The sequence below is a fragment of the Pyxicephalus adspersus genome, chromosome 5 (genome assembly GCF_032062135.1).
Source record: "Pyxicephalus adspersus chromosome 5, UCB_Pads_2.0, whole genome shotgun sequence".
Classification (NCBI taxonomy): Eukaryota; Metazoa; Chordata; class Amphibia; order Anura; family Pyxicephalidae; genus Pyxicephalus; species Pyxicephalus adspersus.
Genome location: NC_092862.1, coordinates 133412778 through 133438329, shown reverse-complemented (window position 1 = coordinate 133438329; position 25552 = coordinate 133412778). Strand labels below are relative to the sequence as shown.

The 25552-nt window shown below is 37.6% G+C and overlaps 1 protein-coding gene across 1 annotated transcript in view; it reads right to left on the bottom strand.

The window, feature by feature from the left end:
• CUBN (cubilin) overlaps window positions 1-25161 on the bottom strand; it is a gene marked incomplete in the record, with an annotated part of 126605 nt that extends 101444 nt beyond the window's left edge. The window contains 16 exon segments of the mRNA XM_072412780.1: window positions 1-81; window positions 2187-2368; window positions 2836-3070; window positions 6560-6678; window positions 7551-7737; window positions 9161-9283; window positions 10276-10391; window positions 10645-10776; window positions 11332-11500; window positions 12702-12828; window positions 14143-14246; window positions 19060-19161; window positions 19956-19994; window positions 21891-21986; window positions 22066-22195; window positions 24932-25161. Of these exon segments, the coding sequence (XP_072268881.1) occupies window positions 1-81; window positions 2187-2368; window positions 2836-3070; window positions 6560-6678; window positions 7551-7737; window positions 9161-9283; window positions 10276-10391; window positions 10645-10776; window positions 11332-11500; window positions 12702-12828; window positions 14143-14246; window positions 19060-19161; window positions 19956-19994; window positions 21891-21986; window positions 22066-22195; window positions 24932-25053 (2064 nt within the window).
• Between the last annotated feature and the right edge of the window lie 391 nt (window positions 25162-25552).

The following is a 25552-nucleotide window of genomic DNA, read 5'->3' as shown; positions in this document are numbered from 1 at the left end:
GGATGTCTGGAGGGGAGCAGGTGACTGGGTGCTGCAGTATTTATTAAGGAGAGTATCTTCGGGACGGAGGCCATCTCGAATCTATTGTCAAAAAATCCCCAGAAATATAGCAACAGTAACCGCAAAAAAAATCAGAATAAAGCACATTCTACTCTATTTAGGTCTTTAGGCTTCCACCAATTAAAGTCCTGGCAGCACACCTGCATGGTCACCTTTTGCCTTTAAATTCTCCCATGAAAAGCAGATCACTTTCTGAGCCTTAAGCTCATAGTGGTATATCTGCAGTGTGTGATTGTATATCTGCAATGTTTGATCATCTAAAGCAGTGGTCCCCAACTCCCCGGGCGGGACCGATGTCCTCCCGTGGCTGGTGAGTTGGGAGCCACAAATGTCAAGAGGCAAAAGCACCGGCAGTGGGAGCACCGGTGGCCGTGCTTACACTGCTCTAAACTAGTGACAGTGTGACACCAGAAGCGTAACCAGCGAGATCGCTGGTGGCTCTCCTCACACTGCTTACACAGGAGCTGCTGAGAATGGTGGAGCAATGTATGTAAGGCTTACACTTCTCTAACATTCCCAGCAGCTTTGCCACCTGACAGCACCCCGGCTCTCTTACGCTGCTCTGGTATTCTGATGTAGTGTGCTGACAGAAGGCCGAGCTGCTGGGTATAGCAGAGCCGTGTAACCTGTACATATACCGGGCCGCAGCAAAATTGTATTCTATGTTACTGGGCCCTGCTGTCGGAAAGGTTGGGGACCACTGATCTAAAGTACAGCTGACTCGTGATCTTACCAGATTTAGAGTGTGATTTGGTGATGTCTCTACTGTTCTGCTCACTGTTTTCTTTTGTTGGAAAGAAAGCTGTACCTGAGGACCTGCAATACAAAAATCTCCCTGCTTTGTCTATATTTATTCTGTGGGTCTGTTCTTCCTCCACCTTACCTGCTGCCTATTGAATATTACCGCACCAGTCATCAGTAGGAAAGCTCTGACCTCTGAGCAACGCCCCGACTTTACTTTAATCGCTCTTTCCAAACACAGACACATTGCAGAACATTGTATGGTAAATTAGTAATGGGGAAAATATCAGCTGCACGAAGACCACTGGCTAAACTGGGCTGGCCTTTTGTTCAGGACCTCTTTAGGGCAGAAAAAATGTGACAATGATCATCAATGTTTATTTTGTACACCAACTTTTGTTTTTGTACTAGTACACCATTGAGTACCATTGATGGTACACATTTTTGTACTACCACTGTTCATTTTATACACCAACCACTTCACAAGAAGTTGTCCTTCCTCTACCTTGCTAGTGTTCAGAAGAGAAAGATAGAGGTAAATTATATATCAGGCTGATCACAAATAGCACAACACGACTTGAAAACATGTTGTAAAGATTTGCTATATGTATACCAGCACATCCTTCCTTCTAAAGAATAACTGTTTGTTCTATTATTCACTCTTTTCAGGGAGGGGGGGGGCGGATTATTCTCTCCCTGACAAGGCAGATTTAAGACTTTAAGGTCCCCAAGATTCCCCGTGGAGACATTCCTGGGCTAATAACTGCCTGGGATATTGGCTGAGAAAAAGACCATCAGAAGGATTTTTTAAATGTCCTATCAAACCAGGATCATGTAAGAGATATGATGAGGCTATAGCCTGGTGCTTTTACTCAGACAGTTGGCCTAATTTACTAAAGCTCTCCAAGGTTGGAGAGAATACACTTTCACCGGTTAAGCTGGGTGATTCAACAAACCTGGAGTGGATTGCTTCAAAGGAATTTTCTATTTGCTAGCAAATGTTTTGAATCCTGGACCAGATCTATTCCAGGTTTGCTGGATCACCCAGCTTCACTAATGAAAGTGTATCCTCTCCAGCCTTGGAGAACTTTAATAAATCAAGTCCAGTGAAAGAAACCAGTAGTCAAAATTCAGGCAATCCCTAGTGATTAACTCATTATTATAACAAATCAAGATGGAAGATTCAGATTATTATGAATGTCCATTGGTGACCAGTTCATTTTAAAAAGTCCTGTGCATTAAACATACTTAGAATGTACAGTATGTAAACCCTAACAATAAAACTCTAAGGACTGATAACCTGAAATATTTTACATTTTATACATGGATTTGGATACTTTTTAAACCTTTGCAGAATGACGTACAAACACAAATTACGCATATACCTCCAGGTAATCATTTTCACATGTATTATGATGTTCCAAATTCAGTGTTCCAAAGGCAAATGTAATATAAAACCCTGGGTTGGTGGAAATCGTCCAGTAGCAGTCTCGATTAGGAGGATAATTTCCTGGGTAACCAGGAGAAAAGATCGACCCTTCAGGATTTGACAGATGACCTCCACACTCTAAATAAAAATAGAATATAAATTTCCATGAATAGTTTTCCCAAGCACTTTTGGAAGAAACCTGAAAGTAAATCTCTAAACCTTATCCATATCTTAACAGGTGACCATAACTAGGGGGGCTTTTATGTAAACAGTAACCTCTTGTACTCGGGGGTGTCCAAAAACGGTTTCCAATAAAACCCCAGGTGAGTTGAACTTTCCTCCTCTGTCCTGGAAACTTGCTGAAAGATCCTCCATGATACTATCTACAATTAGCATGATGTACCTTACATTTCTGAACTATTGGGCCACTGTGGGGCAGGAGGTAGTTTTCCACACTTTTGGACATTTTTAATATGGCAATAGTTATGTCAACCACAATGCAGTAGTAAAGTTCAGAAAGTTTGGATGTTTTGTGATACCCTTTATTGGAAAATTTATATTAATAAAGATATAAGACCTATTTGGTCCTGAAAGTTAACTTTTACCTGGTTGACGAGACTCCCAGGTCATCCGAAATCCCCCAGCATTAAATTTTGCATCTGATTTGAACCAGATATACAAAGCATTGTGGGAACTGAAGAGTTCAGTGGGCACATTGCCGTTGCAGAATTTCCCCAGCATAAAGGCTGACGATGAATCTCCATCATGGATCTGCAGGAAATCGAAGCTGCAGCGGTAACTTCCTTCCAGATCAAAATATGGGAATGTGATGTGCAGAATCTAAAAAATTAAATACAAAACTGATTGTGAAGCCTTTAGAATTAGAGTTTTGATGTACTTTTAATTTTTCCAGAGTGAGTATAAAAAAGTACAGAGAACATTAATAAATAGTATAGAAAGCACAGACAAATTTTGTATTTGTTATGTTACTATTAGCATTTAAAGGGTTACCTGTATGTGGCCTGTGGCTATGATTATGTGGCCAGTAAAATAAACATTACATTTTCAACATAGTTTTGCTTTTACAAGTTGATCATTGAGATTCCTTAAGCTTACTCTTACTAGTCACCGTATTCAGTTGGACCTTTTAGAAGCTGACTTCTGAATTACATTCCAATCAGTGGAAGAAAGATTTGACAGTGACATTAGTTCTGCAACAACTTGATTTACAATGGTTACCTGGTACTTCAGTTTTTGGTTCATACTGGAGAACTAAACCACCTAAAGATTTCCTAAATTTCTTGGAAACGTTAAAAGGCCAAGTGCACATGCTGCCATTTTTTTGCCCAACCAACCAGTCCCATCAATATTATATTATGAGGTATGTAACAGGAGTAGCTGGAATGCACAAAGGTAATTTGTACCACCCCAAACTTCAAGGCAGGCAGACAGGAATTAGAGCAGGATATTTCACTGTTCACATTTCCAAAATAAAATAGAAATGAGGGGAAGACTGATGTCTAAATGTACCTCTTGCTTAAATACAACCGACAAACATATAAAGTTTTTGCTAATCTAACTTTTAGGCTTTCAGTCCATAAATGATTACTAACTGAATGTCCCTTAAGTGCATTGCCAACTAGTACTGCACGTTTTTAAAAAAATGATCATCAGCATGTGACTATCTTAAGCACGACTACATAATGAGGAAAAGTAAACCATTCTAAAAAAGCTACACAAACAACCCACATCCTCCAAATCAATGGTAGTCAACTCTCTTCATATACATGCCCCTGACTTCACAAAAGGCATAATATTCAGTGAATGTGATGCTACAAAACAATGGTCAGTAACTGGACACACCACAGCAGATGATCAAAATTACAGACATAATAAAGGAGATTGGGGACATGTTACAAGAGAATGTAGTCACTGCCTTTACAATCAGAGTTCCCAACAGCCTCCTCAAAATATTACTACCAATGCTTTTGATATGTCCCTTGGCAATACCCAATACAAAAATCCAGAGAAAAATTACACAAAAAAAGAAAGGGAAGCACAAAAAATCCAACATGCTAAAGGTTATCTTGGTTGTTGAGTACTGGATATCCTCATTTTCATCCTGTGTGCCAATTGACAGCTTTTGCACGTAAGTGTCAGATTCTTCCATGGGCTTTAAAAAGGACCGATGTAGATCCCGAGCAATCTCACAACCACCCCTCCCTTGTCTTCACAAAGACCTCCAGACACGTCTACTCTTTATAGTTATACTTAGATTCCAATATCACCTAAATGTAGTTCATAAGGCTTGAACATCTGGTTCAAGTCCACCTTCAAGCCACTCAAAGCCCAACGCGGACCTTTCCAAGCTTTGACCCATCCTGGTTTGGCTTTTAGCTTTTAGTTCCAAAATAAAAAGAGTCTTTCAGATGAATACTTACTTACATTACTCTTTACCTGAATATAAAAATACATAATTATCTTTTTATTCCATGTCCTAGCTATACTTTTATGTAGTAGGGAAAGGGGACTTTATTTTATAGCTATAAAACCTAACCAATTTGGACCAATCATATCCACATGCAATATCTGTTCAATGATCTAGTACAATAATAGTGAATATACTTATTTATACATTAATAAAGCTTTAAGGTAAGAAAATACACTAAAACCCTAAATATATATAAAAGGTTGATGAGGACATGGCAATAAAATTCTCCTGCAGGGCGTAAACTCTTTTAAACAGAGTTATTTAAAATTATTTTGGATCATGAAAACACAGAAAAATGGAGACTATTGTAGCAAAGAGCCAAAGCAAAGCTCCAAGAAGGGGGCGTGAAATTGTGACCGGATGATCTTGCCAGTCAAAATGCCCCAAGACATTTAAACTTGTCATAATCACATGGGAAGCCAATGTTGACTCTTTATTAGGTGACCGAAAATCATTTTCCTGACTACTTCTTTCTACAAGCATTCAGCAAACCAAGGTGTAATGCCATCATTGGCTGCCACATTTTTCTTGATATTTAATTTGCAGACAAACCTATTCTGTCACATACAATGACACATACAAAATGTAAGAACAATCTACAAAAGACAACTTTTCAGTTTCCTATATGCTTCTTTTATGGAAATTTTAAGATAGGCCATTCAAGGACATTGGCTGAAAAACTTTCAAATGTGAGATCTATACTCGAGGTTCTGCTTTATGTCAGTCAGAGGAACATAGGCAATAGAGCTAAGGTATTTTTATCAAAATCTACTTTTTTTTTATTTCGGATAGAGTAGAGGATGGTTTTCCTTCAATTTCTGCCCTGTAGACTTAAGTTCTACTTTTAAGAATCTACAATCAGGTAGGTCATTATTTCAAAAAGGGACAGGGATTGTCTATTCTGTATCTGTCAAAAAAGCAGAGCTGCACACGTGTAGCTTTAGCTATGGCTGCCAGGATACCCAGCATGCGCAGGGGAAACTGAGATTTTTGGGTATCCAGGCAGCCAAAGCTGAATTAATGTTACGCCATCCCAGCCTGGCCAATCAATTAAGGTTATGTCATCCTGGCCTGGCCAATCAAAATGGCCAAAGATCGTCTACAGGAACAGAAGAAGGAAAAAGATGGCGGTGCCCTGCGAGGGAATGGGGACAAGTGCATATTGCAGGTTTAGTTCCCCTTTAAAAGGAAATGAGAGAATATCTTTTTAATGTGAAGGAAATAACCACTTAAACGATTGTTATTGGAACAAATGTCCCAATTGTAAAAATTCTTTTCTCTTTTGTTTCTAGTAGCAGATTCTAGATTTTCTTTCACTCGTATTCTCAGTATTATTAGTAATTAGGACAATAATAGAGAAAAAGCCATCAAAATTCTGAAAGTTTTAACCCCTCACCATTCTATCCTTTAGTTAGGGTACCTAAACCCAATCAATACAATTTCCTAATATTGGACGAGAATATCTTCCTGTCCCTGAATTCCAATCTTGCTTTCCTAGACATCCAATGGAGAATACAAATAGCTGTATTGAACCCAGATTACATAGACCTGGTCCATTGGGGTCAACATTGGGAAACCTTCTAAAAAAAATGCCACGCAACTATTGCTGTAGTCCATGCAAGTAGATAGAAAGTTGCATAGCACTGAGATATACCAAGCTCAGAAAATGTGGCAATTGGTAATGATTTACAGTGCACAGATTTCTCTGCACATATCTATTTGGTCTATATTTGGGATGTGGCATATAGGCATTTAATGCAATATATTGAATGTTTGCCAACCAGTGAACCCTTTATTTATTAGTTTTAAGCATCATAAAATTTGCATTGTCTTCTCACCTTATCTGCTTCTGTTTTTATAACCCAGGAACAGCTCACATTATGATTGTAAGTTTCATTCCCAGGATTGCTGGGATAACTCAACGTCCCATTCAAACCAATTAAAACTCCTCCACAAGCTGAATGCAAGGAAAAAAATCACAAAAATGTTAACATAAAGCAGGCTTATCATTATGGTTTACATTTCAGGGGGAGCATAGAACACAAGCATCAGTGGGTGAACACAGGACACAACAGACAGTGGGGGGAACACCAGACAACAGTCAGTGAAGGGAACACAGGACAGAACAGTCAGTTAGGGGAACACAGGACACAAGAGTCAGTTAGGGGAACACAGGACACAACAGTCAGTGAGGGGAACACAGGACACAACAGTCAGTTAGAGGAACACAGGACACAACAGTTGGGTGAGGGGAACACAGGACACAACAGACAGTGGGGGGAACACAGGACACAACAGTTGGGTGAGGGGAACCCAGGACACAACAGTTGGTGAGGGGAACACAGGACACAAAAGGCAGTTAGGCAATCACAGGACACAACAAACAGCGAGGGGAACACAGGAACACTTAGTTAGGAGAAAACAGGACACAACAGTCAATAAGAAGAACAGAGGAAGAGGAAGGTACTGAGGAGAATATACGCCAAGGAGGGAATACAGGTAGCAGCAGTCATTAAGTGATACACAGGACACAACAGTCAGTAAGGGGACATAGGATGCACATGTTAGTGAGGGTAACAAAAGACAAAGCAGTCAGTGAGGGGAACACAAGACACACAAGTAAGTGAGGGATGCAGGAGGCACAACTTTCAGTGAAGAGAACACAGGAAATAACTTTCAATGGGACAACACAGGGCAAGCACACGACAGAACAGTCAGTGAGGGAACACAGAACACCTGCTAAGCGAAATACATGACACATTAGTCAGTAAAGGAATCCATTCCCCCATCAATATTCCATTAACATAACAAGTGATAGTGGCCACCTACCATCTGTCTGAATTTCACAATGAAAGCCGGCCCATCCATTGCTGCAATTACAATTGTAGCCATTATTGGTTTGCACACAGATCCCGCCATTCTGACAGGGGTTATTGGAACATGCGTTGATATTCTCTGAGCAATTAACACCGCTCCATCCTGAATAACACTCACATTTATAGCCTGAGATGCTGGGCTGGAAGGAAGACAATAATAAAAAAAAGCATATAAGGCATAAGCAATCATATTTGTATATTCATATCTCAAGAATTTGTCTGGTTAAGGAAATACTTGAAGATTGGAGGTCTAGACTGGTTTCTAAAAAATGTGATTTGTCATTGCCAAAACTAAATCCCTGGGCAAGGTGTGGGGTTGCTCAGCATTTGCATATTCTGACTCCACAATTGGGGGCCTTCTGATATGAATTGGATTACTAAGGTCTATTTCCACACAAAACTTTTTATATTTAGTTGTTGAGTACTGGGAAAAAACTTTTGTTGAGGGTATAGTGCAAAATGGAAAGACAAATCAGGAGATAAACCTGCATGTTATATCCTGGTGACCCCAAGAAATGAGCAGTAGTGTGTTGCAGACAAAAATTGGTTTGTGAGTTTATCACCCTCTTATTATATAAACGTGTTTCTGTTGAGTTCTCTGTATTGGAAAGACCTGTGCAGAACAGGAAGTGAGGGGACATCTCCCACATGAGGACACACAAAGCAAAAACCTGAGAAGGAAGGATCGTTGGTACGCCACACTTCGTACAGTGTAAGGAAACAAAAGATTCTAATACGTGATGCAATGCTAAACAAACTGGCTAATGTCACCATCACACTAAAATCACTCAGTGGCAGATTCATTATTTTCGATATGTGAAAAAAATGTTTTTTGCCACTTAAGGTCCTTTTTATTAATGGAACAGTTATGTTTAATTCAAATTCAATGCAATAATTCATATTCACTTAACTACAAAAATATTTTTAGAAATGTATTAGTAATCCTGAATTAAAAAAAAATAATTGTGTACATTCTCTTTATGAGATAAAGTGTTTTTGTAATTTTGTATAAAATGTAGAAGATTAGAGTAGTAGATTAGAATTTGTGTAATGTTTTATTGTTGTCTTATTGATTTCATTGCATTTTAGGTCCAAGTTTCTATTTCAGAACCAAAAGTTGTCACAGGAGCTAAAGATTGGGGAAAATGTGATGATTTATTGAGTGTTCTAGTGATAACTGATCAAAAGGGACATCCCCTTCATTTGGAAAGATGTCCTTTTACCCCCAGGAAATAAAAGGAAATCTTCCTGATAGGACACAGTAAAGAAAAAAAAAACTCATAGGGGTCTTAGTCACAACCTAAAACTAAACTAAACATTTACACATACAAGTGGTGAATAAACGTTTACTGCAGTTAAAACTGTTTGGTGTTTAAATGAGTAGTGTTATATTTTGTGGTTACATTAGGATCATTGGTTACTAGTTCTGTGCTATGTGAATTTGTGCAGTGTGACAGTTAATATTATTAATAAACAGGATTTATATAGCGCCAAAATATTACGCGGTGTGGTTATAAATGTTAGTGTAATCTGATCGTTGTGCCAGGACTGTCAGGAAATCACCTTGCACTCTCCATTGACACAAGGATTTTGCTTCTGGCAGATGTCACTAGTAGACTTGCAGCCACTCGGCCCGTATCCATTTCCAGCATATCCAGGAGGGCAAACGCAGACTGGCAGAGAACCCTCTAAGAGAGAAAAAGAATCATTTGGAAGACAAAAGTGAAAACGAAAAAAATTGGAAAACAATCAGGGATGGTTTTAGACAAAAGAGGGCCCTGGGTAAATAGGAAGTTAGGGCCCTAAATAAACAGCATTTGAGCTCCGTGCACCCCTACCAATGGGTCATACCCTATAACAAGGTAAATAATATACAATAATGCCTTATACTTCTTTTTGAGGATGTTCCTTGGTTTTAATCCTCTAGCCAAGTCGTATGTTTTAGACAAAACTTGTTTTTGATTTGGATAGGGTGGGTAAGGGCAGATTCGGACTTGCATCAGGATCCAGTGATCATGCGGAGCTCCCTGTGCCTGGCACCTTGCCACCGTTTGGTCTTTCTGTCTCCGCAGAGTTGGTCCCTAAAGAACCAGCTGGCACCAGTGAGTGATACTGAACCACTGCTGTCTATATTCATTGTTTATGAGACTGCTGTTAGGAGACACTACATGTAGCCTCTCCCCCGACACAGTGGTTCCATGGCATGATGAAGCTGTAACTGCACCTCAATCTCATGGCCAGTGGGAACATAGCTTTATGTGTTTGCCACCTTTTTATTGCTTTCTCCCTCCCCAGTAGGGGAAAACAGGAAACAATACAAATACCTTTTTATTAGAGGACGCAGAACCTCACTCAAGTATTTATTCTCTATGTTACAATTGGGGAGGTTCTCCTAACCCTCCATCCCAGTAACATTGTTTGCCTTCCCATAACCATTAATTGACAAGGGTTTACCTTTCCGAGCTCTACTGAAAACCTAAGAACTTCAATATTTAAACTGCTTATGTGCCCCTCTTATGTGTATTTCAAAAATATTTGCAAATTGCTTGGAGTTCAGAATTAACATTTTACAGTATTTTACCCAACAGCTACTAGACTTCATTCTGAAATCACAAACAAACTGAATGCACTTTAATAAACTGCATCATGTAACAGAATGTAGACTATTGTTAAATTACAGAGAGATTTTTATAAATACCTTCACTTGGAGCACAGGCAGCTAGTGGATGGCACTCTCCATTATTTACTGAGCAGACATCAATCTGATTGCACGTCTTACCATCACCTTCATAACCTGTTTAGGATAAACAGTTAGAAACTATATTTAAAACTCAGCCCTTATGTAGAGTGCAATGGTGTGCATGTATTGAGAATATTATTCAGATTTAGAGTCAGATGGATGAAAAAGCATTTCCTATTGGTTGTTATATGTATAATGTAGAGCAAAGAAGAATTGTTGCTCAAGTGAAAAGTGTATGCTTATCCTGCTGCATTAAAAGTTGATGCGCACATAATCTTTTCTATAAAGAAAATAGGGGTGGAATTACCTGGTGGGCAGGGTCCACAATGATAGGAGCCCATGGTGTTCATACACTTCACTAGCGGCACCACAGAACAGCCACTATTGTCAGTTAGGCACTCATCGATATCTTGGCAGCTAAAACCATTTCCAGTCCAACCTTCAAAGAAATAAAATATAGAAACACTTCAGGTTGAAAATTGTTAATGAGTGTGTTTAAATATAAAAAATGTCAAAACATAAATATATAAATATATATATATATATATATATATATATATATATATATATATACATTAAAGCCAATATAAAAAAATATATGGAATTATGGAGGAAACTTCACTGTTTATGTTTATATTAAATTTAGGGGCTCACTTAAAAATCAATGGTATGGCTGCATCACAAAAAGAAAAAAAAACCCTGCCTATATATGTGTTCTTTCTTTGTGCACACTTACACAATTCAAAAAGTCTTGGAGCCCCTGATATGTGTATACCACATACTTTTAAATAGGCTATATACTTGTAGTGTAGCTGCACGTACAATTTCATGACACTTACATCAAGACACATAGCCATTCATACTTAATGCGTTATAAAAAAATTTGAATGCTTTTTGGATGAATGGATAGGTGCCATAATTGGTGTTTTTTAAAAGCTTCCTAGAATTCAGCTTTAAATAAACCTGATTGGTTAAATGAGCAGTTAATTGGTACCTGCAGGGCAGGGGCCACAAATGAAGGATCCCGGAGTGTTACTACACTGAACTGGAGGATTCTGGGAGCAGGGAGGGTTAGGCAGAGAACATTCGTCTATATCAGCAGTGCAGGCAGGGGTCCCAGAAGGCGACATCCATCCAGTATTACATACACAGCTGTATCTCCGCTGCCAATGCATAAACATAAAATAAAGTCAATTGTTGTGCTATTTATGTGCAAAACTAAAATGAATCATTGTTTGTGCTTTAAAATTTTTCTATACCTGCAAATATTTTCTGTACAAACCACTGCATAAAACAATAAATACAAAAGTAATTCTAAGGGAGGACTGCTGTCAAATGAATAGATGAGAGACCCCTAGGTTCATGGCTTCCAGTGGCTTCCACCTTGCCAGCTGCTTGCAGATTTGTATTTGCAGATTTGACAGTGGCAGAGCTGGTTTTCCTTAGGGCCACCTAAGCCATGGTCTCCAGTAACATGACCACTAGGGGGTAGCATGACCACTAGGGGGTAGCATGACCACAAGGGGGTGGCATTACAACATCTCTATGTGCCGCTGGTACCTGCTGCTGCTGGCCAATCAGACCAAACAGTAGAAGAACACACAAATTGAAAATAATTATACTGAGATCACAGTGCAGGGCGACATCTGTATATAAAAAAGTATAAATCCAGTCCTGGACAGTGGGTAGTGGGTAATGATACTGAACCACTTACTGATGCCCCTATTCATTTTTTTTTGGGGCTGCCATGGGTAGATGCTACCTGTAGTGTCTACATGGCAGCCTTTTACTGGTGTGAAGAAGTGGTAACCACATCACAACCTCAAATCTGAACATAGTCATTGATCATCCCAGTCCATGCATAGTTTTACTAAGCACTCTTCTTGGTTCTCAAAGGGACTGGTTTGATGCCTGAGCTGTATGGCTCATTTTGCATCATGGATTGATGAATACCAATAGTAAGCATCCACTAAAGGAAGGTTTAGTCTTTGCATTTGGCTTGAAAAGGGATTTGTCTACCTTATATAGCAATCAAAGGTCTTTATGGTGTCTTTACCATCAACAACTGGAAAACGTATAAAGCACCCAATTTGAGGAGCAAGATGGTACATTGGCATCCACAAGTATGCAGGGCCATTTCCCATTCACCTCCTATAAGAAGTTCCTGTCCACAACAGAATGTTCCAGTATCCTTCAATATTCCATACACTAAGACTTCAACTATGCTTTATTCAGGTCTGCTTGTTAGCACTTGTTATAACTACCTCTAAATGCTATTTTATTGCTCTTGGAAGCAATCCTTATTCTATTGACCAAAATGTAAACCTTAACACCAGAATCCTACATGACTGGGGTTCCACTCACCTGATCTGGTTGGACTCTGTCTAAGTCTGTACATGTGCCATTGCCACAAAGTTCTGCAGAACCTGCTTTGCAGTCATCATACTTGGAGGTGCATTGTGGACCATACCATTCTGGAGTACAGGTGCAACTATAGAAGACAACGCTTACTATACATCTCTTTAAGGTTCATAGAACACATGATTAATTCTGTTTTGAAATTTCTGCATCTTTTATCATGAATGTATGATATATACAGCATTGAGGTAGATAATATTTAAAACCAATGGTGTGGAATAACACAATTTTTCTTTGATTTGTCCCCACACAAAAGCAAAGGAAAATTTATCCTATCCTTACAAAATACCTTTAGCTTTTAGTAAAGGCCCACAGCTCCGCTAGTGCCACAGGAGCAATCAAGAGAGAAGTCATGTGGGGACACCGCACCTGGAGACCCTAGGGAGCTCTGGCATGTGCGCTGCTGGGGATTCCTGGAGCAATGGCGTAATATGACCTCTTATATGACCTCTCCGTCGATCAGGGTTTCCCTTTTCTCAGCCATTCAGCACTAGAGATGAATGGGGAGACTTGTCCTCATTTGCCCTCTAGTGCCTGGGGATCCCGCACTGTCAGGAGTCCCACGGCTGTGCTCATATCATGCATCCAGCCATGGGAATCATACTTTCATTGTGGGATAACCTGTAAAAAGTAAATACAGTAGAACACACACATCTAATAAAAATACTTTAACATTAAAATCTCGTCTCACTTTATACATATTGTATACTTTTAAACCTTTCAGGGAAAGAGTAAGAGGTTTTTTGGTACCCCTGTACTAATTCCCTGAAATTAAAATTAAAAATCTTATAAAGGCTTGTAAAAAATGTAAAATTGCGGCAAATCGGGGTAAAATGTGTTATAGGCATTTTTTAAGACAAGCTTTAAAACACTTGTATAAATGCATGAAAATGCATATATACACAGTAGGAGCATTAATATGCGTTTTTAAAACAGTCCGTGTAGAACCAGCCTGATAGTAAAGTAATGAGGGTGTGATTTTCGGTAATTTGGTCCAATTGTGACATCACTGCTTTTTTCTGGTACAAAGGTTTTTATTTGGTTTGGAAAAAAAAGGTGCAAAAAAAACAGACAGAATGGCACTACAATTCAAATCTGAAACATTACAAACAAATAACGTAAAATTTGTAAATGCACAGCATTAGCTTCTGCAATGAAAAACATAATAAGTAACAGAAGAGGCATATATACACACGGAACAAATAATACAAAAAAAAAAATGGTATGAAAACATGGCTATACCAACAGGGATGAAGATATATGTATAGTGAGCATCTCTTATAACTCTTTGCTGGATATGGTTAGTTTATTAGGTTGTATTTCTGCCACCCCTTGTTCATATTCGCCAAAGGTGAACTAAAACCAAATCTATTGCATTTATATTTACCTGTAATATCCAGGTGTGTTCTTACATATACCTCCATTCTGACAGCCCAGTGCTGTTCCACCATACTTCTGACATTCATCAACATCATCAGCACAGACGGGACCCTTCAAGAATACAAAACAATAATTAAAATATATACTCTGTGCTTATATTTTGGCAAATCCTATTTAAAAGAAACAGTATTTTAGTTCAATCAACAGTATTTATTATGAAGGGAACCTCCATATAAGAAAATACTGTGGCACCTAGCCCCTTTGCAATGCAATTCAGTTGTTGATATCTATATGATATATATATATATGACATGATTGATTGGATTATACACGTTGCAGACATCATATAGATAATATACATAAAAACATGGGACTTACCAATAAAATAAAACACATTGGGGTCTTTTTATGAAGCAACAAAACAAACATTTACTTAAGGGTTTTTTTTGTTTTTTAAGATAACTTTGTTGAAGTTTTGCATAAATATTTACAACATAAGAAACAAAAAGTACAAAAGAAATGTGTATAAAAGAAAAGAAAATATAGAACAAGAAAACTGTCAACAAACAAACAAACCAACCAACATTGGTGCCATATTGAAAAAACAACAATTCAGAGAGTATTCTAACTATCAATATAGTCACAAACAATCACTAAATCATAAAGACGTAAAAGCTTATGTCAACATATATATCAACCCCTTAGATTTGTACTGTACATTTAGGATGTGCAAACCATGAAGACCAGTAAGCATAAAATTAACCAGTAAGCAAACAAATTTTCATATAAAACTTGCATATTGAATCTGTGTAAAATGTCTGACATATTTGGGACATCTGTTTTTTCCAATAGAAAGCTATAGCCTGTCTAGTTCCACATAAACAGTGCGTTACCATAGGTCTATGTTCAATGGGGTATTGTTCAATCTCCAAATTGAGTAGAGCCAGGGAGGGGTTTGGCTGTGTAATCACACCGGTCAAGACGGATAGCATTTTAAAGATCTCTGCCCAAATTCCTTTAATACTTTTACAGTACCAGAACACATGACTTAAAGAACCTATTTAACCACATTACCTCCAACAATGAGGTGGAGTATTTGGATCAAATTTCGCTATAACATATGTTGTTTTATACCAGCGAAGCAATAACTTGAGATAGGATTCCCAGTGGGAGTAACATCTCGAGTATTTAAAAGCAGATCAAATAGCTCTTTCCCATGAATCTTCAGAAAAAAGAAATATTTAATTCTATCTCTCATTTGAAAATATGGTTCATCTTACGAAAAACTAATTTGTTCTGCAATGTTTGATAAATTACTGGTATTCCACGAGTATTAGGAAGCACTCCAGTAAAGAAACTTGCCATCTGCAAGTTTATATTTATGGAAATACAAAATTCTACAACGTGTAAAAACTGCGTTCATAGATAATCCAAAATAAACCAGTTTTTGCTGGAGAGAAAAATTAGGTGGGCATATTTGCAAATGTCTAAAAGGTAAAAGATTCAACTGTTTCCAACAGGACAAATCGAGGTCTTGGAGAAATGGAGAGTAAGTATGTATCAGGATTTGTATTTCGGTTGAAACAATGGCTGTCTGTGACTTACATAATAACTTAGACCACACGGCAAAAGCAGCCTTTATTGTAGCGGGAATAATATTGAAGAATCTAAAAACTTTGCCATAAATATGGTCGCCAAATTATGTTTCCGTCATACAAAATTTTCTATATCCGTCCAAATTCTGTTATCAGATTCTTTAAAAAAATATTGAAGGGTAGTGAGAATAGTTGCTCTATAATAATCATACAAATCTGGTATGCCAAGGTCACCAGCCTTTTTATGCTGGATCATTGCCGCATAAACTACTCTAGCTCCACTATTCTGCCCAATTTATTTTTTCAGTAGACCTTGTAAGGACTTGAAAGAGGATTTAGTAAGTTTCACAGGCAGAGTTCTGAAAATTTACTTAGGGTTTTGTTCGGAGTGATGGATCATCACTGAACATCAGTGAACCTCACTGAACATGAATGGATTTAGGAGTAACTTATTCACTGACCACCGACGTGATGTGACACTTCACTGATTAAGTAATAAGTCTTCCTAAAACTTTTTACCCCATTGATGATCAGCATTGGCATGCTCCTGGGCCGCACTCTGCTAACCAACAACATAGGAAGGCAATACACTGATCCCCAATGCAGCAGAGAAACAAAGACGAGTGATGGCAGAGTTTGCCTTTAATAATATACATTATTGCCTAGTCTACCTATATATACCAGGGGTTCCCTTATACTTGAAAACTAATTTGGACGTCCCTCAAGGGTAACAAGGTTGAGAAAGTCTGATCAATCAAACCTGATTCTTACCTGAATCAGAACAGTTAGATGTGGCTTTTATTTGGTTTTTATTTGGTTTCTATGCCTATTGAACTTTTCTTCTTGCCTTGATAAACAGACCCTGAAGGTCAAAATACATTACATCCAGCAGCCAATCAGAAATCTTTATAAACTCACAAAAGCTTCTATCAGCATACAGGAATGTGAAACTGGGCTTTCTTCAGTGGTACTTTAATAGAAAACACAAAGTCTCAAGCATAAACAATTCCAATAAACAATTCCAAGTTCCAATTTAGCAAAGAGGTATTCACAATATAGCCCTAAACTTGGGGTTTGTAGCTTCCTCTGTTTGTAGCTTCCTCATCCAGGTCCTATAACCTCTTCCCAAAAGTAAAAATGAGAAGAGGTTGTTGCCTTGAACCCTCAACACTTTGCATTGCTTTCCACACAACACTACACTTGTTACTTAGTTATCTATGTTAAAATGGGATTGATTGGCTGTTATGTTGTAGTTTGTACACATCCTGTTTCTTTCTTTACGGCAGAAGAACCATTTAATTGAGAAAACCCTTCCCATAATAAAGGACCTGATTTTGTTAAAGCTCTTTAAGACTGGAGAAGATAGACTACCATGGAAGAACCTGGATTATCTGGCAAACCTGGGTTACGATTTCCTAAAAAGCATTTACTATTAGGTGGCAAATGTTTTCCATCCTGGACTATCCAGATCCATTAAAAATTTGCAGGTTCACCCAGGTTCTCACACGATAGTCAATCTTCTCCAGTCTTGGAGTGCTTAAAAAAATCAAGGCCATTGTCTGTTAATTTATGTGCTAATAAAATACATTTTCTCTAATGGTTAGTCTGGGAAAAGATGGGTGAGAATCACCCTAAGCCATAAGATCATGGGAAATACATCCTACCCTTGCATGTGATCATCAGCATTCTAATATAGGGAAAATGTACGTAACCACTTCAAAAGTCATTGTGGCTTATATATGACAACTACTGCAGGACATTCTCATTGGTGACAACAATGTTATCAGCACAAAGTCTAGAATCCAATTTCCTGCGGTGGTAAGACATGATGGAAGTGCAAAATGTATAACTTTCTATTGCGTGCAGCATATAACCCCTATTACTATATATATATTAAACACAGAGAGTTATGAATACTCACATGAAATGCATCAATGTGTAAATTGTTTCAGAAAAAAAAGCATGATTACATCTTTCTTCAGTTTTAATGACACATGATAATATTAGTTTAATCAGTTACATACAAATCTTGTAAATGACTGAGTAAATCTTTGATAATGACTTTTATTACATGCACAAGCTTTTGAAGTATTCATAGTGACCAATGAAACCAATTTTGCTTGTTGTCTTCTACAATAACTCTGTCTATAATTGTTTGTTGAATGTCATTGTGACTTAACCTTGTATGCATGGCTACATGAAATGTTAATTAATTCAGCATGTAGTGGGTGAAAATGTTGCCTTTCACCTGCAGACTGAAATCCTCATCTACACTGGCCACAAATGTTCCCACATACCAGTGGGTTGGGGGTAAAAGTAAGTATTGGCCAGGAAAAGTTAGGTAGGTCTGGGATCAGGTATGTCAGGGCTAATGTTAGCCAAAGATGATCTGCAAAATTATATCATGGGTAAGATATCATGAGCCACATTTTTGAAAGCTCTCCAAGGCTGGAGAAGATACACTTTCATCAGTGAAGCTGGGTGATCCAGCAAACCTGGAATGGATTTCTTAAAATGCATTTGCTATTTGTTAGCAAATGTTTTTTTAATCCTGGATCAGATACAGGTTTTCTGGATCACCCAGCTTCACTGATAAAAGTGTATCCTCCCCAGCCTTGGAGAGCTTTCATAAGACAGGCCCCATTACTCTTTACTCTCTGTATGTTTTGGGGCAGTTGTCTGTAAAATGTATATAAACTCTAACCATTCACTTCCCTCATTTTCTCCCTTTTGGTTTGTCAAGTGTATGCCTACATTTTCAATATATTTTGCCTGATAAGAAATACACATAAAAAAAAAGCCTTGATCTTCACTAAACTCTCAACCGGAGTTTCATGGAACCATAGTGTTCATCCAGAGGTTGCCAAGGGTTTCTTGAGCATTGCACTATTTACACTTCTCAGGTCAGTTTATCTGACACCAATGGTCTTTTTGGCTATCTGTAAGGGTGACATTCTCCCCAAAAGCTAGCAATGTAAGAGGCATTCTACCTTCTGATTACCATGCCAGTGTAATGTAAGCTGTTATAATTGTGATAAAATGGTTTAATATTAATAGCAGAAGTTCCCCAATAATCTGAAAGTTATTTCAAGGGTTCGGCCATGTTAAAAAGTTTGAGAAACACTACTCCTAGACACAAAGGTGCATACATAGAAAAGTAGACATAGGACGCACAGGTAAGGACCATGGCAGACAATCAGCTATCAATATTCTAGGTATTTGCAGCATGCAATTGCTTTAGATATTTGTCTATATTTTATAAATCGGCCCATGGTGACAATACAGACAAGTAACATCATGATAGTACATTATTAGTTTTCTCTCTGTACCTGCCAATTATCGGTGCATAAACAGAAGAAGGAATCCAGAAGGTTAAGACACGTCCCTGAATTCTGGCATGGGTTACTATCACATGCCTTTCGGTTGATAGTCTGTCATTGAAAAAATAATTTTATTCATATTTAGAAATTAAACAAATACATTTTACTTGTGTTTGCACAATAGTAAATGCATGCAATAGTATTGTATATGCACAATAGCAAACGCATGAGAAATCTTAATTTCAATGTTAACCCCTCGCTTGTGTAGATATCCAAAAGCCCTGGGACTGCTGCTTGGTGCCACCATATTGGATGTGATATCAGCAGCCCCAGAATTCTCACTCTATGGTCAGCACAAAGAGTAATTAGACATTCCCAGAAGAGGAATGGTCTATGACATGCAAGGAAGGAAGGGGCTATGCAACAGAATTTACTTTTCCTGAAGAAGTCATTTTTTTAGCAGCTTGCACAATGCATCACAAAACAATACTGCAAGTATCCTTGTTTTTATCTGCATCTCTTTCAGTAATATTAGTTGTGCATCAATAATGCCAGACATAAATGAAGTAAAATGTGGAAGAATAACCTTTTGTTAGATATTAGTTTACTTAAAAGTAATGCAAGTAAATCATTCAGTTCTATTTTAAATCCCACCTAAGCCACTGTCTGCATGGGCTTTGTATGTTCTATGCCCTTTTGAATAGTTTTACCCATAATGCAAAAATGCATCAAGACGTTATTTGGCTTCTTCCAAAAGCTGGGCTCACTGTGTGCATGGGTAAGATAGAACTTTAGATTGTGACTTCCTTTGGTGACTGATGGCACAGGTTCCATTGGCATAGAATGTAATGGCAATGATCTATCATGGAAATATAGAAAATATACAAATAGGAACAGTAACTTACCTCCTGCAAAACTTGAACTCTGTTTTCAATATCGGACAACTAGAGAGAGAAAATAACTCCATCAAAACTCGATAAAGTATTAGTTCCTTCACCAGTCATCATTGATGTCAAAATTTAGGGGACTTTAATGGCATAAACAACACATATTCTGCACATTTTTTTTCTTACAAACAATATTTTATTAAAAAAAATATATACATTGATTTTCGTTCATGGATCATCCACTGACCCTTCATCAAGAGGAATTAACAACATAGCATGTCAGTACAAAACCATGCCACATCCCAATAGATTATACCAAAACTTTTCCAACAAACAAATCAGGACTTTTAAGAGACATTTTTTACCACAGTTTTTCCTAAAAAAATAATAATAAACATGTAATACAGGTAGTCCCCGGGTTCAGGACATCCCAGATACGGACAACTCCTAGATACAAACGGGTCTTTCCTGTTCGTTCTGTGCAGGACAGGCTTTGTTTTTTTTCTATGTTTGTGAATAAATCACAGTGAGGATTTTATACAGTAACTGACACCATGCTGCCTAATAATATTTTAAGACAAACATCTATCCTAATTGCATTTATTAAAATATTGTACTTGTACTTGTTCCAACTTACACACAAATTCAATTTAAGAACAAACGTACAATCCCTATCTCGTATGTAACCTGTGGACTACCTGTACTTTATATAATTATTATTATTATTATCTACTCATAAAACCATGTAATAGACATTTTCCTCAATCTTTCTTCTTTCGACACCTTTCATGTCAACTTCTTCAGGAATTGATTTTGATCTACAAATTATATACCTACAAATCCTAAAATTACAATGTATCCATCAACGAATAACCAACAATTTTAGATATCCTAAATTAACCTACAGTTGCCATATAATCAACCCCATGTATCTGTAGTCCCTTCAAAAAATTGGTGTAGGGACCCAACAATATGCGGCAGTCAAGTGGATCCCAATCTAGACTGATAATGAGAATCTTAAAATACCTGTCACTGTTACGGCAATCAAAAGAATGTTTGTATGTATATAATTTGTAGATCACAATTGATTCCTAAAGAAGTCAACTGAAGTGAAAAAACAAGATTATGATACATGTCTTTTAAATGCTTTTATGGGTATATGGTTACATGTTTATTATAATAAAAAAAAAGTTTGTACACAGTAAAACTTCCTTAAAAGTCCCAGGTTGTTAGTTGGAACAGTCCAGTAATTAATAATATCTCCAATCAGCCCAACATTATGGCTTCATCCACATAACAAAGCCAGCTCTCTGGTGACAGTTGTTTTGAATCTGGCCTTGCTACATTTCAAAGGGTTGGAAAAGATTTATTAATAAACCAGTAACCCATAAGACCACTCGCTTGTCCTTTTTCTCTCCTATATAGTGCATCTGTGAACATAGGCTGACTTCGCTATTGTGTGCTATTGTGTGTTACTTCACCCACCTCATAGATTATAAGCTCTTCTGCGTAGGGTCCCCTCCTCCTCCTGTGTCATTGTCTGTATCTGTCATTTGCAACCCCTATTTAATGTACAGCGCTGTAATATGTTGGTGCTATATAAATCCTGTTTAATAATAATATTAATGCTGGGCTGATTGGAGATATATTTTGGTCCATAATCACATAGTATTTGCAAGCACACATGGAAATGCTTTTCAAAGCATCAAAATAAAAGTAAATCATATGCCAACAAATGCGTGAACGCATCAGGTGTGCTGCAATGTGAATAGCATGTTAAAAGAAAAAGCAGAATGGAATGATAGAGACAGAGCTCATCTGTCTGCTGCTTCTCCTTTCACTTTCTAATCACAGGAACCAGAGTGACTGGCTCTGTCTAACATGCTTGAATGACAGGTTCCCTTTAACATCTTATCATTGACAAAGCAAAGCCAGCAATAAATAAAGCTTTACCTTTGTACTGAGCTGAGCAATCTGATTAGTAAGGCTCTCATTATTTCCAAGAACGCTTGCTTTTAACACAAAGATTTCTTCTCGGTTTTTGTGTATCTGAAATACAGAATAAAATCTTGTGTGGTCTTAGTGTAATATATAGTAATATTGAAAGCCATTTGGGGTTGCTAATTACCTGAGCCAGCAGATCAGTAAGGTCATCATCATTAACTTTTATTTTCCCATACAAACCAGTCTTAAATTCAATACATTTCATCTGGTTTACTGAAAATATTAAATTTCCATCTTCTGAGGCCATTCGAGGTCTATTGGAAAAAAAGTTTCATGTCATATGGGGATGTTATAACGTTAAACAATATTTTTTTGTTTTTATTTATTTATCAAGAAAAAGTAAAGGAAAAAAAAAACAATGGAAAAATTGTTGGTGATCTCTCACGCCTAAAGTCAATTAGTTGTTACTGCATGGTATGCCTGGCATACATTGATTTTTGTGCTTTCTGTTCCGATGACAACATTGTCATCATAATGCACAGTGGGTATAGGTTGTCATTTGGCCAGTAAAATGGGACCTATCGCTAATGTTATTTTAGAAATGAGAGGTGCAGGTCAGCGTGTAATTGCAGGCCTTAACAAAAAGAAGTCCTGAAAGGCACTGAATGTTTTTAATGGGTCAGTCTGGACAAAAATGATATTTTAGGCCATCCATTCTCAACCAGAACACTGTGGAACCCCAGGGTTGAAGTAAAGCAAAGCAGATCTCCCTGACATAATTTTCAACCCTGTTCCTGCCGAATTGGGTGTTTGTTTACTTTCATCATTTAAAAATTTTAAAAAATCCAACAGGATAATGGGAGTTCCTTCATTTTGCCTTCACTAATTCAAAAATTACATTTTATGTGCCCTTTAGGTTCCGTTAGAACTTAAAGGGCCGAAATGGTAATGATCTGGAGTGGTGTCTCCTGTGGTTACCAATGACTGTTCTTGTTTATGTATTATGAGAAGTTATCACTTATACAAAATACATATGTTGTTGCCAAAAAACCCTTCTTTCTGTGTTCTTTATATAATTTTATATAGAATAAAGCCAGACCAGACCAAACCTGACCCTACTTATGATACTTATGATAGCAGCGGAGAGCTCATCTATCTATGATTCTCTCAACTCCAGGTGTCATGAAATTTCTGACTATGTACTTTGTGTATTTTGTAAAGAATATCACATTTTTGCTATGTGTAAATCCATAACGTTTCCTGTTATCTCAGAGCTATGAAGCTGAGGCCTGAGTAGATTTAAAATAGCATAATGTATCCGGATAAATCATTATCTATGCAGAGGGTTGTCAACTGGCCATAAACATAGGACTTTGTTGTCAGTGTTATTACTAGAAACCACTAAATCACAATTCCCCAAAATATTGTCACATCTGTGTAGAAGTTGTATGACTTTTCTGTGTTCTCAATCCAGGAGCATAACAGCAAGTTATGATGTCTGACCCAAACTGACCCTTACATTGCACATGTGTTTGTCTGTGATGGTATTAGACTATAAAGCCTCTTTGGGGAGAGTTATATACATTTTGCAAAGTGCTGGACAATTATGAACATAATAAAGCTTAATAAGTATAGAGAAAATGACCAATAGTAGTATAGTGTGTGTTGTACAGCTTGAAAATAAATCTGATCAGTTTGAATGATAACTCTTGGGATAGTAGACTGGAAACTAATTTTACTAGCAGAGTGAACAGAACTGTAGCTGTCTTCTTTCATAATTACGTATGTATGGCCTCCCCCACCTGGAATCAGAGTTGGACTGGAGACCTTTTGCCCACCACATTAGGCAAGGAGGACCCACAATAGGGGCAGGTGACTCCCCTAATGGCATAAAGTGCCCTAATGGCATATCATTTTGGAGACATATCACTTGGGCCCATGGGAGGTAATTTTCAATCCTCAAGCGGGCCAATCCAACCCTGCCTTTAGCTGGTGCTTTAGGGTTCAGGCCTCAAATTAATATAGTGCATTTTCACATTTGGGTTTTAGATGTAATTGTAAAAGAAATTTAGAGATACTGGATGTAGATGTTAAAGTAGAGCTTTGAGCATAACTTTGGATAGATTAAGGAACACTTACAACATGAATTGGGTTGTTGTTGTTGTATGTGTCCCACAGAGGATGTGATTCATCCTCTGAATTTGTTATGTTGATCATTCTCACCAGGAAAGAAAGTGAGAGGAAAGCAACATTTAAGGTTGCCACTAGTGCAAGAGGTCAGAGTAAATCTTCCACTAGTTCCTATAACATCCTCTGTCTTTAATGGGATTTCCTCTGAATTTCGGGAGGACAGGAAGTAAAGAGTATACAAAAATCTGTCAATAGTTCTTACACTTCCTCCATTATATATAAAGCTAAAAAAAGATTTTTTATAAGAGTTATACCTTCACTGCCCTGCCAATGGGATCTCTAAAATAAGCAATGCACTTTAGTATGTAGAGTAATCCCAAGCCAACTCTAGTAGTCCTAATTAGAACATGCAGGTTGAATATTTAAGAAAATTGTATATCCGAAATGTCATAACCCTTCTCAATGCACTGAATGGGTTCTTCTGCACTGGAAAATGTATTGCTCATAGCAGCCAGTAACATTTTATCATTTTTCTACTGCCGTTGAGTAACACAGATTAAGTTTATTACAGAGCTGATCCTTTGCAGGAGCCTAGAGCCACGTGGATGGCCCTGTTACAACTTTCATACTCTTGCAGTGAACCAGAGAAGTAATATATTTGGGCAAAGCTGTACTTCTGCCTCTTCTTGACTAGAAAGTTGGTTCCCAGTAGGGTAGTACAAACATTGTAGATTGGCAGGCGTTTTTATCCCAATGCCTTATAATCCCAGTCTAAGGCATAAGAAGAAAGGCAAAATTGCACCCCTGTTTGGAGCCCTATTTATTTCTAAATGACCTCAGGGTTACTATAAAATGTAAATTTTTCTTCTTTTTCTTTTTATACTGTTCTTAAGAATAAGCAGCAATATAATAGTACTTACTGGTCATAGAGTGTGTCTCTTTTCTGCCTGGCCTTTGATGGCTCCCCAAGCTGACAAATCAGTCCAGATATGATAAATAAGGCCCACAGCAAATGCCTAGAAGTATGCCCTGGAGAAAGCATATTCACAGCCGGCTTTCCCCAGGCTGTGAGGAGAGAACAGTCATTGAGGCCACAATATCTCACTTCATGGGAAGATGCACTTTGTCCTTACAGAACCATTCATTCCCACAATACTAAAGCAAATAGTTAACGTAAGCCCTTCCTTCACATTAATTGTTTGACTCAAGAAAACGGAGAGGAAAAAGTTCCTATTGATCATACTATAGATACCTACGCAGGATTCCAATCAGATATTCATCAGTTTGATGACCATTGTGTCAATCTAGAAGCTGTTATGAGTATGAATTTTTTATGCTAGTAGAGTAGCCAGGTTCCTCTGATTATAATGTATGTGGATTCCTGAACAGAGAACTCAACAATCAGGACCCGGCCACCATAGAATGAGACAATAACTATTATCCTAAAGCACTAACATCTTGTACAGTATTTTACAGAATTCATAGTCATTATTATTATTATTAGCTGTATTTAAATAGCACCAACATATTATGAAGCACTG